This window comes from Rhinichthys klamathensis, unplaced genomic scaffold, assembly GCF_029890125.1.
Source record: "Rhinichthys klamathensis goyatoka isolate OS25496 unplaced genomic scaffold, OSU_Roscu_1.1 h1tg000318l_1, whole genome shotgun sequence".
Lineage (NCBI taxonomy): Eukaryota > Metazoa > Chordata > Actinopteri > Cypriniformes > Leuciscidae > Rhinichthys > Rhinichthys klamathensis.
This window is the reverse complement of record NW_026606834.1, coordinates 872,501-888,884: the sequence shown is the minus strand read 5'-3', so window position 1 is coordinate 888,884 and position 16,384 is coordinate 872,501. Positions and strand designations below refer to the sequence as shown.

Here is a 16,384-nt window from a genome sequence, read left to right as displayed (position 1 = left end):
ATTTAGATATACAGGAAATCGCAATGGAAGACGATTTCGATATATCAACAGACAACGTTGAATTGTTTTCGCAACCGCGCGAGAGAGAGATTACTTCCGGCGCTTGCGCAGACCAACGCGCCCGCGCCCTCAGATCACTTGGATCCACAACAGAACCGGAAGACAATACAATGCTGAATAAAGTCCTAGTTTGTGTTAATTTTGGACCAAAATGTATTTTCGATGCTTCAACACACTCTAACTAACCCACTGATGTCACATGGACTACTTTGATGATGTCTTTATTTCCTTTCTGGACAAGGACAGTATACCGTACAGACATTTACACTGGAGGGACAGAAAGCTCTCGGACTAAATCTAAAATATCTTAAACTGTGTTCTGAAGATGAACGGAGGTCTTACGGGCTTGGAGCGACACGAGGGAGAGTCATTAATGACATCATTTTCATTTTTGGGTGAACTAACCCTTTAAGGCTCTGATGTCATCGGCTGCTTCTAATATCGCAGGCTTGTTTTTCTGTGTTAAAAATAATGTCTTGTTTATTTCTATAGATGCAAATCTTCCCAGGGAAAATGCTGGAGCTGCAACAGAGACGCAAAGCGAGAAGAGTGATGATGATGAGGATGATGATGATGATGATGATGATGATGATGATGAGGATGATGAAGCACCTGCACATGTAGATATCGCTTCCCTTTTAGCTTTGCCTGTGTAAAAGTGTATTCAAATAATACTTGAGGAAGTTGTTGTAAAAGTACCGTGTTTTTGTAGTTGTTTCTCTGTAACGTACTAAAATTATAAAGTGCAGTTTACACAGAATGTGATTCTATTGTGTACAAACACTTCATACAAATGTTTGTTGTTTAGACTTGTTTCTCTCAATTTTTTTTATTTTCATTTATTTATTTTAGTGCTGTCAAATCAAATAACCACGTCTATATGTCTATATATACACTCACCGGCCACTTTATTAGGTACCCCATGCTAGTAACGGGTTGGACCCCCTTTTGCCTTCAGAACTGCCTCAATTCTTCGTGGCATAGATTCAACAAGGTGCTGGAAGCATTCCTCAGGGAGTTTGGTCCATATTGACATGATGGCATCACACAGTTGCCGCAGATTTGTCGGCTGCACATCCATGATGCGAATCTCCCGTTCCACCACATCCCAAAGATGCTCTATTGGGTTGAGATCTGGTGACTGTGGAGGCCATTTTAGTACAGTGAACTCATTGTCATGTTCAAGAAACCAATTTGAAATGATTAGAGCTTTTTGACATGGTGGAAGTAGCCATCAGAGGATGGGTACATGGTGGCCATAAAGGGATGGACATGATCAGAAACAATGCTCAGGTAGGCCGTGGCATTTAAACGATGCCCAATTGGCACTAAGGGGCCTAAAGTGTGCCAGGAAAACATCCCCCACACCATTACACCACCACCACCAGCCTGCACAGTGGTAACAAGGCATGATGGTTCCATGTTCTCATTCTGTTTACGCCAAATTCTGACTCTAACATCTGAATGTCTCAACAGAAATCGAGACTCATCAGACCAGGCAACATTTTTCCAGTCTTCAACTGTTCAATTTTGGTGAGCTCTTGCAAATTGTAGCCTCTTTTTCCTATTTGTAGTGGAGATGAGTGGTACCCGGTGGAGTCTTCTGCTGTTGTAGCCCATCCGCCTCAAGGTTGTGCGTGTTGTGGCTTCACAAATGCTTTGCTGCATACCTCGGTTGTAACGAGTGGTTATTTCAGTCACTGTTGCCCTTCTATCAGCTCGAACCAGTCTGGCCATTCTCTTCTGACCTCTGGCATCAACAAGGCATTTCCGCCCACAGAACTGCCGCTCACTGGATGTTTTTTCTTTTTCGGACCATTCTCTGTAAACCCTAGAGATGGTTGTGCGTGAAAATCCCAGTAGATTAGCAGTTTCTGAAATACTCAGACCAGCCCTTCTGGCACCAACAATCATGCCACGTTCAAAGTCACTCAAATCAACTTTCTTCCCCATACTGATGCTCGGTTTGAACTGCAGGAGATTGTCTTGACCATGTCTACATGCCTAAATGCACTGAGTTGCCGCCATGTGATTGGCTGCTTAGAAATTAAGTGTTAACGAGCAGTTGGACAGGTGTACCTAATAAAGTGGCCGGTGAGTGTATATACTTTATATATGATTAAGTTTAAGTTATTTATTTAAATTAACGTTTTTTTAATTCAAATTTAGAAATGTATTAGTCATTTAAATCAAATGTAATTAGTCAGTTAAATCAAGTGTAATTATTAGTATGAATCAAATTAAACATTTAAATATTACTATTTAGGATTCATTTATTTGTATTCCAGTTTTAGTCTTAGTTTTTATTGATTTCATTTTTAGTGTGTATCGTCAGACTTTAATTTAGGGTCTCACTATTATTTACGCCTCAATAAACTTCTAATTACTGCTTATTAATAGTTAGTAAGCTAGTTGTTGAGTTTAGGTATTGGGTGATTAAGGGATGTAGAATATGATCATGCAGAATAAGGCATTAATATGTGCTTTATAAGTACTAATAAATAGACAATATCCTATAGTTTTTCTTAACACGCATTTGTATTTTCATTATAAAACGGATAATTCTGGTCCTTTATTCTAATTGGTTGACGCTTCTCGAAGCGTATTGGTTAATTATGTCATTGCTTCCCTCGAGGTGGAGCTTCCATCGGTTGAGGAGGATGAAGAGGAGATGTTGTTGAAGGAGAAGGCCAAACTTTACCACTGGGACTGTGATATTAACAAGTGGAAAGCCCGAGGTGAAGGAGACATTAAGATCCTTTTCCATCCCTCGAGGAAGATCTACCGCGTATTTATGAGGCAAGAAGGGGATAAAAAGGTGTGTGTAAACCACTGCATCACCAGAGCCATTCACCTGAAACCAATGAACACTTCTGCAAACGCAGTGACATGGACCGCTGCTGACTCTTCAGGTACACAAACTCATAACGTTTACAAAATACACTTAATATTCAGTAATATTATTGATTTGACTATCAGATGAGATCAAAACTTGAACTGAATAATGATGCTATTGTCTTTTAGAGCTGCTTTACAGCAAATTTAAAGTTTGCATCATTGATTCTGTTTATTACTGTGAAGCTGCTTTAATGCAATATGTATAAAGCGCTATAGAAATATAGCTTTACATGTGTTTATATTTCCACACAGAGGGAGATGCTGTATTACGGAGGTTTACTGTCAAGTTTAAGACTCCGGAACTGGCTGTTTCTTTCACAAAAACTTTTACAGACTGTAAAAGTCACATATCAGAGTTAACACAAACTTCGCAAAAGTAAAGCTGCCTTTCCTATCTAATAACCTAGGTCAGAGGTCACACTGAACGAATGTTAATGTTAGAACAATGATGTCACTATAAGCAGCATAGAATGAGTATAAAGTCTAGCTTTGACTTGATCAAGCCATTAAAACTATGTAAATATTTATTTTTCTATATTTTTCAAGGTTTGAATTAGTAGTGATGGAAATAATACTACTATTTGAAAAAAAAAAACTTGTTTAAATATAATTTGCACAGTGACAAAGTTATTTTTGCTCCACATATGTAAAGGTCTTTGGTTTTTGTCTGGAGAAAAGAGATGATGTAATCTTTGAATAAACACGATTTTTGTAAACACATTTACTTGTTTGTGTGTGTGCGTGTCAAGGTTCACTTTTTGTTATTCAGAACAATGATTTGATTATAAATCATAATCAAGAGGAAAAAAGCTTGTGTGTTTACTAAATAATTTAAGTAGCTCGTTGGGACTTTTATTTTGTTTTATTTTGACTGTGCGCGTTCACTTCCGGTCCCTGCAGTGAGTGTTTTGGAGACGAGCGGCGGCTGTTTTGAAAGAACATGAGTAACGAATCTGATTCTGATCTCGATGAAAGAATCGAATTATTAAAACAGAAATATTTGCAGAGGAGGAATCAGGTGAGATCCAGTGAATAAAGCGTTTATTCGCTTAGAGTCCACATTCAGTTGGATATGTTTGTGTGTTTATATCAGAACTCGACTTGTGTTGACAAAATGACATCACAGTTCAAGAGAAGCAAATCATGCTCTGGTAAATCATAATTATGACTGATGACATAATTATGGCATAGTGAGTCATAATTTCGACGTTTTACGTCATAAATATGACATAAAAAGTCCAAGTTATGAAATGTATAGGAAGTATGAGATAAAAAGTTCGATATTATGACTTTCTATGTGATACTTATATCATGGCTTTCTATGTGATAATTAGTTTTTATAACTTTTCGAATTTCAAAGTTCGCCTTTTTTACTTTTCCTGTAATAAATATGACTTTTTGCATTATGACTTTTAAAATTGTAATTTTGACTTATGTTATAATTATGACTTCGACATAATGATTTAATCTCGTAAATGACTTAGTATGTCATAATTTCGTAAATATGACCTACTTTGACTTAATTTTGACTTTTTTAACGTTCCGTTGACTTTCATAAATTGTAATTAAATGTACGACTTTCATCAATTTAATCTCATAAATGACTCATAATTTTTTTTTTGCATAATGACTTTAATTAACCATTTTGACTTGTCATAATTATGACTTTTCATCTCATAAATACGACTCAGTATGTTACAATATCAACTTTTGATGTCATAATTATGATTTACAAAAGCATTTTTTTTTTTGTTCTTGATAGGAATGGGCTTCCATACAGATAAAGAATACAATCCTCAAATGATCAATTTTTTCTGTTGAGAATCATAATAGTGTTACTAGGAACTTTGTGTTCTTATAGTTTTTCTTCTGTGTTATGGAGGAATATATATATATATATATATATATATATATATATTAGGGGTGCACGATTCAGAAAATGTCACGATTCGATTCGATACCGATTTTTTTTCTCAAGATTCGATTCAAAATCGATTTTCGATTCAAAAACGATTCTCGATTCAAAAAACGATTCACAGTATATAAATGTAGTTTACTTTTTCCTATGTGATTGATTGCAGTAGACAAAATTTAAAAGAACAAAAAACACAACAAAATAAATGTAGTTTGATATTACTTTATATGTTTTCATACAAAAATAAAAACTTTTGCAACTAAAAAGTGCAAAGTGCCAAGCTTTGGCCAGCTTTCAAATACATTTAATACAAGTTTAAAATAAAACTTAAATAAAAAGCTTTTACATTTAGCTTTAAAGTGCTGTAGTCAGATCAAACAATTATGCTAAATGTGGTTTAAGGACTACTTCAGCTACCAGGCTGACTGTTGAAATGTGAACTCGACTGGGCACATTGAACTTCCTAAAAATATATACTAATGTCATAGAAGTTAGAACCCTTGCGAAATTATTTTAAATAGATTTTAAAAAGCCACTGCTACTGGTAACATCTATGGTTAGATTGGTTTGTTTAGATCCAGTGAAGTCGTTCATAGGCGTAATTTGCGGGTATCTCCAGTTAACTAGCAGAGCATTCATTTAGTTCGCTATTAAATAAGAGATCTGTTGTTTTTGAAATCAAGCTGAGCGCTCGTGTCCGCTGCTATCAGTGTCATGGATACAGTGTTCTCTGTGGCTCGCGCAGTCTTCACTCGGACGCGCGCTTCAATCTATCGCCGTTGTGGAGACTCCGGTGCAATCACAAAATAAAATGCACACAAACGTGATGAGCATATTGGGTTTTGATGAGAGAGAGAAAAAACTATACGAGTGCGGTTTAGAACCCGTAACCTCTGACACGCTTGGCAAAAGATCAACAGAACGCAAACATAAGATCTGCGGATCGATGCATTTATTCACGGGTTGAGCAGAGAGGCTGCACAGTTTGACCAGCGGGCGGCAAGAACTTGCAATGTAACTATTTATCAGACCGGCCCTCGCAGCCTCGAAACACTACCGGACCACCGGTAAAAGTCCTGACTCATCCGATTGCCACTCCGCCCGTGCACGCCATTAAAAAAAATATATATGAATCGATTTTTGGAATTCTATGAATCGATTCTGAATCGGTAAAGATTGAATCGCGATTCAAATGTGAATCGATTTTTTTGCACACCCCTAATATATATATATAATCTTAGGATCCTTTATAATTCAAGAAATTCCAATAGGATTCTGATTGTTATTCCTCTATTATTGTTATTATTTTATCTTAAAGACTAAGGTGTCTCAGCAGGTTCCAGACGCATCTGCACTGCCGTCAGCTGAGGATGAAGGTGAGTATATTAGTAATAATAATGATGATAAGTGGATCTTTGCACATCTGACCGGTTGAATCCCTCAGCAGTGTGTGTTTGTGCAGTGAGGAGAAATCAGACGTGCAGAAAGATGAGAGATTATAATAAAGCCCTCAGAGAGATCTACAGGACTCGAAGGTCAGGGGTCAAATATGATCTGCTTTAATTATGATTATTACTATTGCACTGAATTGACCTGTGGTCTCATGTTCCAGTGGAGCTGACAGTGCTGAAGAAGATTCTCCTGAAGAAACAAACATATTCTGCACAGAGACAGGTTACACACACACACACACACACACACTGTCTGGTCCACTATCTTTGTGGGGACTCTCCATAGACGTAATGATTTTTATACTGTACAAAGTGTATATTCTGTCCCCTTACACTAACCCTACCCCTAAACCTACCCATCACAGAAAACTTTCTGCTCTTTTACATTTTCTAAAAAACATCATTAAGTATGTTCATTTATCAATTTCCCTTACGGGGACCATTGGCTAGTCCTCGCAATGTAGGTGATTTCACGTTTTACTATTCTTGTGGGGGCATTTGGTCCTCACAATGTAATAAAAACAAGAGCACACACACACACACACACACACAGCATGAAGAATCAACTGTGACGGAGCTCAGAGAGTCTCGTACTGAATCGTGTTCATTTATGCCTAACCAGATGTTTTTTTAACTTTATTTTTTTATCCTTTTGAAAAAACAACAACAACAACATACAATCTCTTCTAAACAAAACAGAACAATCGTTTGGTCACTTATACATTATTAAATAAACATGGATGAAAGTATATGTTCAATTTACAGCCACTTTCGTGTTACAGCTTTCTTGCTGGCTGCTAATAATATCTTTAAAAGGTACTTGGGTAACACTTTATTTGAAGGGGTGTGCATAAGACTGACATGACCCCTTTATAATCATGACCTGACACATGTCATGAGTATGAAGGAGGTTTTATGCATGTTTATGACAACTGTCATTAAGTGTCTTTCGCTCAATTATGACATTTTTAATGCAAATATGACATTGTTTGAGATGTCTTTATGACACCTTGACATAAACCAAATGGTAATGACAATTTGACATTACCAAAACAACATAAATTGTCATAAACATGACATAGCAGATTAATTATCAAACTTAAGAAACCACTGAGCTTTATGGGTTAACATTACATTAAACTGTCAGGTGGTTGGTTTTGACATTGGCTGTCATAAGGCCATTATAACTGCGTCATGAATATTTTTCTTGACCTCAACTACAGTGGTACAAATTTAATTTGTCATTCAAATGTTATAATGGCCTCATGACAGCAATTGTCAACTGACAGTTTAATGTAATGTCAACCCATAAAGCTAAGTGGTTTCTTAAGTTTGATAATTAATCTGCTGTCATGTTTATGACATATTTATGACAGGTTGTGTTGTCTAAGTAATGTCATGTTGTCATGACAAAGATGCTGACAGGTTATGATGTATTATTGGTTTTTGTCAAGTTGTCATGACAAAGACACTGACAGGTTATGATGGTTTATGTCAAGTTTTCATGACAAAGACACTGACAGGTTATGATGAATTATTGGTTTATGTCAAGTTGTCATGACAAAGACACTGACAGGTTATGATGGTTTATGTCAAGTTGTCATGACAAAGACACTGACAGGTTATGATGGTTTATGTCAAGTTGTCATGACAAAGACACTGACAGGTTGTGATGGATTATTGGTTTATGTCAAGTTGTCATGACAAAGACACTGACAGGTTGTGATGGATTATTGGTTTATGTCAAGTTGTCATGACAAAGACACTGACAGGTTATCATGAATTATTGGTTTATGTCAAGTTGTCATGACAAAGACACTGACAGGTTATGATGGTTTATGTCAAGTTGTCATGACAAAGACACTGACAGGTTATCATGAATTATTGGTTTATGTCAAGTTGTCATGACAAAGACACTGACAGGTTATGATGTATTATTGGTTTATGTCAAGTTGTCATGACAAAGACACTGACAGGTTATCATGAATTATTGGTTTATGTCAAGTTGTCATGACAAAGACACTGACAGGTTATGATGGTTTATGCCAAGTTGTCATGACAAAGACACTGACAGGTTATGATGGTTCATGCCAAGTTGTCATGACAAAGACACTGACAGGTTATGATGGTTTATGTCAAGTTGTCATGACAAAGACACTGACAGGTTATGATGTATTATTGGTTTATGTCAAGTTGTCATGACAAAGACACTGACAGGTTATGATGAATTATTGGTTTATGTCAAGTTGTCATGACAAAGACACTGACAGGTTATGATGGTTTATGTCAAGTTGTCATGACAAAGACACTGACAGGTTATGATGTATTATTGGTTTATGTCAAGTTGTCATGACAAAGACACTGACAGGTTATCATGAATTATTGGTTTATGTCAAGTTGTCATGACAAAGACACTGACAGGTTATCATGAATTATTGGTTTATGTCAAGTTGTCATGACAAAGACACTGACAGGTTATGATGTATTATTGGTTTATGTCAAGTTGTCATGACAAAGACACTGACAGGTTATCATGAATTATTGGTTTATGTCAAGTTGTCATGACAAAGACACTGACAGGTTATCATGAATTATTGGTTTATGTCAAGTTGTCATGACAAAGACACTGACAGGTTATGATGTATTATTGGTTTATGTCAAGTTGTCATGACAAAGACACTGACAGGTTGTGATGGATTATTGGTTTATGTCAAGTTGTCATGACAAAGACACTGACAGGTTATGATGTATTATTGGTTTATGTCAAGTTGTCATGACAAAGACACTGACAGGTTGTGATGGATTATTGGTTTATGTCAAGTTGTCATGACAAAGACACTGACAGGTTATGATGTATTATTGGTTTATGTCAAGTTGTCATGACAAAGACACTGACAGGTTATCATGAATTATTGGTTTATGTCAAGTTGTCATGACAAAGACACTGACAGGTTATGATGTATTATTGGTTTATGTCAAGTTGTCATGACAAAGACACTGACAGGTTATCATGAATTATTGGTTTATGTCAAGTTGTCACGACAAAGACACTGACAGGTTATGATGGTTTATGCCAAGTTGTCATGACAAAGACACTGACAGGTTATGATGTATTATTGTTTTTTGTCAAGTTGTCATGACAAAGACACTGACAGGTTATGATGGTTTATGTCAAGTTGTCATGACAAAGACACTGACAGGTTATGATGGTTTATGCCAAGTTGTCATGACAAAGACGCTGACAGGTTATGATGGTTTATGCCAAGTTGTCATGACAAAGACACTGACAGGTTATGATGGTTTATGCCAAGTTGTCATGTAAAAGACACTGACAGGTTATGATGTATTATTGTTTTTTGTCAAGTTGTCATGACAAAGACACTGACAGGTTATGATGGTTTATGTCAAGTTGTCATGACAAAGACACTGACAGGTTATGATGGTTTATGCCAAGTTGTCATGACAAAGACACTGACAGGTTATGATGTATTATTGTTTTTTGTCAAGTTGTCATGACAAAGACACTGACAGGTTATGATGGTTTATGTCAAGTTGTCATGACAAAGACGCTGACAGGTTATGATGGTTTATGTCAAGTTGTCATGACAAAGACGCTGACAGGTTATGATGGTTTATGCCAAGTTGTCATGACAAAGACACTGACAGGTTATGATGGTTTATGTCAAGTTGTCATGACAAAGACACTGACAGGTTATGATGGTTTATGCCAAGTTGTCATGTAAAAGACACTGACAGGTTATGATGTATTATTGTTTTTTGTCAAGTTGTCATGACAAAGACACTGACAGGTTATGATGGTTTATGTCAAGTTGTCATGACAAAGACGCTGACAGGTTATGATGGTTTATGTCAAGTTGTCATGACAAAGACACTGACAGGTTATGATGGTTTATGCCAAGTTGTCATGACAAAGACACTGACAGGTTATGATGTATTATTGTTTTTTGTCAAGTTGTCATGACAAAGACACTGACAGGTTATGATGTATTATTGTTTTTTGTCAAGTTGTCATGACAAAGACACTAACAGGTTATGATGGTTTATGTCAAGTTGTCATGACAAAGACACTGACAGGTTATGATGGTTTATGCCAAGTTGTCATGACAAAGACACTGACAGGTTATGATGTATTATTGTTTTTTGTCAAGTTGTCATGACAAAGACACTGACAGGTTATGATGTATTATTGTTTTTTGTCAAGTTGTCATGACAAAGACACTAACAGGTTATGATGGTTTATGTCAAGTTGTCATGACAAAGACACTGACAGGTTATGATGGTTTATGCCAAGTTGTCATGACAAAGACACTGACAGGTTATGATGTATTATTGTTTTTTGTCAAGTTGTCATGACAAAGACACTGACAGGTTATGATGTATTATTGTTTTTTGTCAAGTTGTCATGACAAAGACACTGACAGGTTATGATGGTTTATGTCAAGTTGTCATGACAAAGACACTGACAGGTTATGATGTATTATTGTTTTTTGTCAAGTTGTCATGACAAAGACACTGACAGGTTATGATGGTTTATGTCAAGTTGTCATGACAAAGACGCTGACAGGTTATGATGGTTTATGTCAAGTTGTCATGACAAAGACACTAACAGGTTATGATGGTTTATGTCAAGTTGTCATGACAAAGACACTGACAGGTTATGATGGTTTATGCCAAGTTGTCATGACAAAGACACTGACAGGTTATGATGTATTATTGTTTTTTGTCAAGTTGTCATGACAAAGACACTGACAGGTTATGATGGTGTATGTCAAGTTGTCATGACAAAGACACTGACAGGTTATGATGTATTATTGGTTTGTGTCAAGTTGTCATGACAAAGACGCTGACAGGTTATGATGGTTTATGTCAAGTTGTCATGACAAAGACACTGACAGGTTATGATGGTTTATGTCAAGTTGTCATGTAAAAGACACTGACAGATTATGATGTATTATTGGTTTATGTCAAGTTGTCATGACAAAGACACTGACAGGTTATGATGGTTTATGTCAAGTTGTCATGACAAAGACAATGACAGGTTATGATGGTTTATGTCAAGTTGTCATGACAAAGACGCTGACAGGTTATGATGGTTTATGTCAAGTTGTCATGACAAAGACACTGACAGGTTATGATGGTTTATGTCAAGTTGTCATGACAAAGACACTGACAGGTTATGATGGTTTATGTCAAGTTGTCATGACAAAGACGCTGACAGGTTATGATGGTTTATGTCAAGTTGTCATGTAAAAGACACTGACAGATTATGATGTATTATTGGTTTATGTCAAGTTGTCATGACAAAGACACTGACAGGTTATGATGGTTTATGTCAAGTTGTCCTGACAAAGACAATGACAGGTTATGATGGTTTATGTCAAGTTGTCATGACAAAGACGCTGACAGGTTATGATGGTTTATGTCAAGTTGTCATGTAAAAGACACTGACAAGTTATGATGTATTATTGGTTTATGTCAAGTTGTCATGACAAAGACGCTGACAGGTTATGATGAATTATTGGTTTATGTCAAGTTGTCATGACAAAGACACTGACAGGTTATGATGGTTTATGTCAAGTTGTCATGACAAAGACACTGACAGGTTATGATGGTTTATGTCAAGTTGTCATGACAAAGACGCTGACAGGTTATGATGGTTTATGTCAAGTTGTCATGACAAAGACACTGACAGGTTATGATGGTTTATGTCAAGTTGTCATGACAAAGACACTGACAGGTTATGATGGTTTATGTCAAGTTGTCATGACAAAGACACTGACAGGTTATGATGTATTATTGGTTTGTGTCAAGTTGTCATGACAAAGACGCTGACAGGTTATGATGGTTTATGTCAAGTTGTCATGAAAAAGACACTGACAGGTTATGACGAATTATTGGTTTATGTCAAGTTGTCATGACAAAGACACTAACAGGTTATGATGGTTTATGTCAAGTTGTCATGACAAAGACACTAACAGGTTATGATGGTTTATGTCAAGTTGTCATGACAAAGACGCTGACAGGTTATGATGGTTTATGTCAAGTTGTCATGTAAAAGACACTGACAAGTTATGATGTATTATTGGTTTATGTCAAGTTGTCATGACAAAGACACTGACAGGTTATGATGGTTTATGTCAAGTTGTCATGACAAAGACGCTGACAGGTTATGATGGTTTATGTCAAGTTGTCATGACAAAGACACTGACAGGTTATGATGGTTTATGTCAAGTTGTCATGACAAAGACACTGACAGGTTATGATGGTTTATGTCAAGTTGTCATGACAAAGACGCTGACAGGTTATGATGGTTTATGTCAAGTTGTCATGACAAAGACACTGACAGGTTATGATGGTTTATGTCAAGTTGTCATGTAAAAGACACTGACAGATTATGATGTATTATTGGTTTATGTCAAGTTGTCATGACAAAGACACTGACAGGTTATGATGGTTTATGTCAAGTTGTCATGACAAAGACAATGACAGGTTATGATGGTTTATGTCAAGTTGTCATGACAAAGACGCTGACAGGTTATGATGGTTTATGTCAAGTTGTCATGTAAAAGACACTGACAAGTTATGATGTATTATTGGTTTATGTCAAGTTGTCATGACAAAGACACTGACAGGTTATGATGGTTTATGTCAAGTTGTCATGACAAAGACACTGACAGGTTATGATGGTTTATGTCAAGTTGTCATGACAAAGACGCTGACAGGTTATGATGGTTTATGTCAAGTTGTCATGTAAAAGACACTGACAGATTATGATGTATTATTGGTTTATGTCAAGTTGTCATGACAAAGACACTGACAGGTTATGATGGTTTATGTCAAGTTGTCATGTAAAAGACACTGACAAGTTATGATGTATTATTGGTTTATGTCAAGTTGTCATGACAAAGACGCTGACAGGTTATGATGAATTATTGGTTTATGTCAAGTTGTCATGACAAAGACACTGACAGGTTATGATGGTTTATGTCAAGTTGTCATGACAAAGACACTGACAGGTTATGATGGTTTATGTCAAGTTGTCATGACAAAGACGCTGACAGGTTATGATGGTTTATGTCAAGTTGTCATGACAAAGACACTGACAGGTTATGATGGTTTATGTCAAGTTGTCATGACAAAGACACTGACAGGTTATGATGGTTTATGTCAAGTTGTCATGACAAAGACACTGACAGGTTATGATGTATTATTGGTTTGTGTCAAGTTGTCATGACAAAGACGCTGACAGGTTATGATGGTTTATGTCAAGTTGTCATGAAAAAGACACTGACAGGTTATGACGAATTATTGGTTTATGTCAAGTTGTCATGACAAAGACACTAACAGGTTATGATGGTTTATGTCAAGTTGTCATGACAAAGACACTAACAGGTTATGATGGTTTATGTCAAGTTGTCATGACAAAGACGCTGACAGGTTATGATGGTTTATGTCAAGTTGTCATGTAAAAGACACTGACAAGTTATGATGTATTATTGGTTTATGTCAAGTTGTCATGACAAAGACACTGACAGGTTATGATGGTTTATGTCAAGTTGTCATGACAAAGACGCTGACAGGTTATGATGGTTTATGTCAAGTTGTCATGACAAAGACACTGACAGGTTATGATGGTTTATGTCAAGTTGTCATGACAAAGACACTGACAGGTTATGATGGTTTATGTCAAGTTGTCATGACAAAGACACTGACAGGTTATGATGTATTATTGGTTTGTGTCAAGTTGTCATGACAAAGACGCTGACAGGTTATGATGGTTTATGTCAAGTTGTCATGAAAAAGACACTGACAGGTTATGACGAATTATTGGTTTATGTCAAGTTGTCATGACAAAGACACTAACAGGTTATGATGGTTTATGTCAAGTTGTCATGACAAAGACACTAACAGGTTATGATGGTTTATGTCAAGTTGTCATGACAAAGACGCTGACAGGTTATGATGGTTTATGTCAAGTTGTCATGTAAAAGACACTGACAAGTTATGATGTATTATTGGTTTATGTCAAGTTGTCATGACAAAGACGCTGACAGGTTATGATGAATTATTGGTTTATGTCAAGTTGTCATGACAAAGACACTGACAGGTTATGATGGGTTATGTCAAGTTGTCACGACAAAGACGCTGACAGGTTATGATGGTTTATGTCAAGGTGTCATAACACAGACATCTCAAACAATGTCATATTTGCATTAAAAATGTCATAATTGAGCGAATGACACTTAATGACAGTTGTCATAAACATGCATAAAACCTCCTTCATACTCATGACATGTGTCATGATTATGAAGGTGCCATGTCAGTCTTATGCACACCCCTTCAAGTAAAGTGTTGCCGGTACGTGTCTTTCATCATCAAAAGGAGCTGCTAAGTTGCCCAGATAAATTGTAGTAAATGATCAATCAATTCCATCACCAAAAATAAAATGTATTGCTTGTATTTCCTCTCCAGACGTGACTCTGCCATCAGATCTGGCCCGCTCCTCCAGCTCCTCAGTGTTGAAGGACGGCATGGAAGAAACCCGGAGCTCGAGCGGAGCAGCGGTGCGTGTGTATCGGGAGATGCTGCACATCTACGAGAAGCTGCAGGTAATGATCAGTCATATCTGTGTGATATGAGTGTCAATCAGGGTTATTATAATTAACTGAACACTTATAAAAATGTGAATTGAAATAAAATAACTGACATTCTTTTATTTCAGCCAGTTGCAAAGGGAGCATTTCTCATTTTATTTAGTTTAAATTGATGTATTAAAATTGCTAAAACTGAAGTAAAAATGATTATCAACTATATAGACAGACATAAAAAAAGAGGTTCTTAATGGTTACAAATCTGTTTTCATCTTTGTTTTGTGTTTTGTCTCACTGTCAAGCTTAAAATGTGAGAATGAATGAATGAAGACTGTAGTTTCCTGTGCTTTAGAGATCCATTTATTGGTGTTCCTGAATATTGGTTAAAAATATCACTTTATATTATTAGCCTCTAGTTATCATATTGTTATTGGTTGTTGTGAGTGTGAGAGAGAGAGTGAGTGTGTGTGTGTGAGTGAGTGAGTGTGTGTCTGTGAGTGTGAGAGAGTGAGTGTGTACTAAGTGATGTTTTTTGTAAATGTAAAAACACAAAAAGTTGTGTGTGATGGGTAGGTTTAGGGGTCGGGTTAGTGTGTGTGATGGGTAGGTTTAGGGGTCGGGTTAGTGTGTGTGTGTGTGATGGGTACGTTTAGGGATCGGGTTAGTGTGTGTGTGTGTGTGTGTGATGGGTAGGTTTAGGGGTCGGGTTAGTGTGTGATGGGTAGGTTTAGGGGTCGGGTTAGTGTGTGTGATGGGTAGGTTTAGGGGTCGGGTTAGTGTGTGTGTGTGATGGGTACGTTTAGGGATCGGGTTAGTGTGTGTGTGTGTGATGGGTAGGTTTAGGGGTCAGGTTAGTGTGTGTGTGTGATGGGTACGTTTAGGGATCGGGTTAGTGTGTGTGTGTGTGTGTGTGTGATGGGTAGGTTTAGGGGTCGGGTTAGTGTGTGATGGGTAGGTTTAGGGGTCGGGTTAGTGTGTGATGGGTAGGTTTAGGGGTCGGGTTAGTGTGTGTGATGGGTACGTTTAGGGATCGGGTTAGTGTGTGTGTGTGTGATGGGTAGGTTTAGGGATCGGGTTAGTGTGTGTGTGTGTGATGGGTAGGTTTAGGGGTCAGGTTAGTGTGTGTGTGTGATGGGTAGGTTTAGGGGTCGGGTTAGTGTGTGTGATGGGTAGGTTTGGGGGTCGGGTTAGTGTGTGTGTGATGGATACGTTTAGGGATGGGGTTAGTGTGTGTGTGTGTGTGTGTGTGTGTGTGTGTGTGTGTGTGTGTGTGTGTGTGTGTGATGGGTAGGTTTAGGGATCGGGTTAGTGTGTGTGTGTGATGGGTAGGTTTAGGGCTCAGGTTAGTGTGTGTGTGTGTGATGGGTAGGTTTAGGGGTCAGGTTAGTGTGTGTGTGTGTGTGATGGGTAGGTTTAGGGCTCAGGTTAGTGTGTGTGTGTGTGTGATG

General features: G+C 37.2%; 2 protein-coding genes across 2 annotated transcripts in view; both read left to right on the top strand.

The window, feature by feature from the left end:
- The first annotated feature begins 479 nt into the window (after positions 1-479).
- On the top strand, positions 480-3,678 carry LOC130105397 (E3 SUMO-protein ligase RanBP2-like). The gene is made up of 3 exons (XM_056271386.1): positions 480-680; positions 2,696-2,972; positions 3,211-3,678. Exons 1-3 carry the CDS (start codon positions 480-482, stop codon positions 3,336-3,338), a joined length of 606 nt encoding a protein of 201 aa, XP_056127361.1. The 3' UTR covers positions 3,339-3,678.
- A 164-nt stretch (positions 3,679-3,842) lies between these two features.
- LOC130105376 (coiled-coil domain-containing protein 138-like) overlaps positions 3,843-16,384 on the top strand; it is a 62,393-nt gene continuing 49,851 nt past the window's right edge. Inside the window, exons 1-5 of the mRNA XM_056271361.1 lie at positions 3,843-3,976; positions 6,198-6,249; positions 6,336-6,408; positions 6,486-6,547; positions 14,818-14,954. Coding sequence (XP_056127336.1) covers positions 3,899-3,976; positions 6,198-6,249; positions 6,336-6,408; positions 6,486-6,547; positions 14,818-14,954 — 402 coding nt within the window. The 5' untranslated portion in view covers positions 3,843-3,898. The remainder of the gene's footprint in view (positions 3,977-6,197; positions 6,250-6,335; positions 6,409-6,485; positions 6,548-14,817; positions 14,955-16,384) is intronic.

What these genes read in the sequence shown, in the direction of transcription:
- LOC130105397 (XM_056271386.1), top strand. Translation starts at nt 480, where the DNA reads ATGTCATCGGCTGCTTCTAATATCGCAGGCTTGTTTTTCTGTGTTAAA. An exon ending in ATGATGAAGCACCTGCACAT is followed by an intron (nt 681 to 2,695) that starts GTAGATATCGCT and finishes GCTTCCCTCGAG; the next exon opens with GTGGAGCTTCCATCGGTTGA. An exon ending in GACCGCTGCTGACTCTTCAG is followed by an intron (nt 2,973 to 3,210) that starts GTACACAAACTC and finishes ATTTCCACACAG; the next exon opens with AGGGAGATGCTGTATTACGG.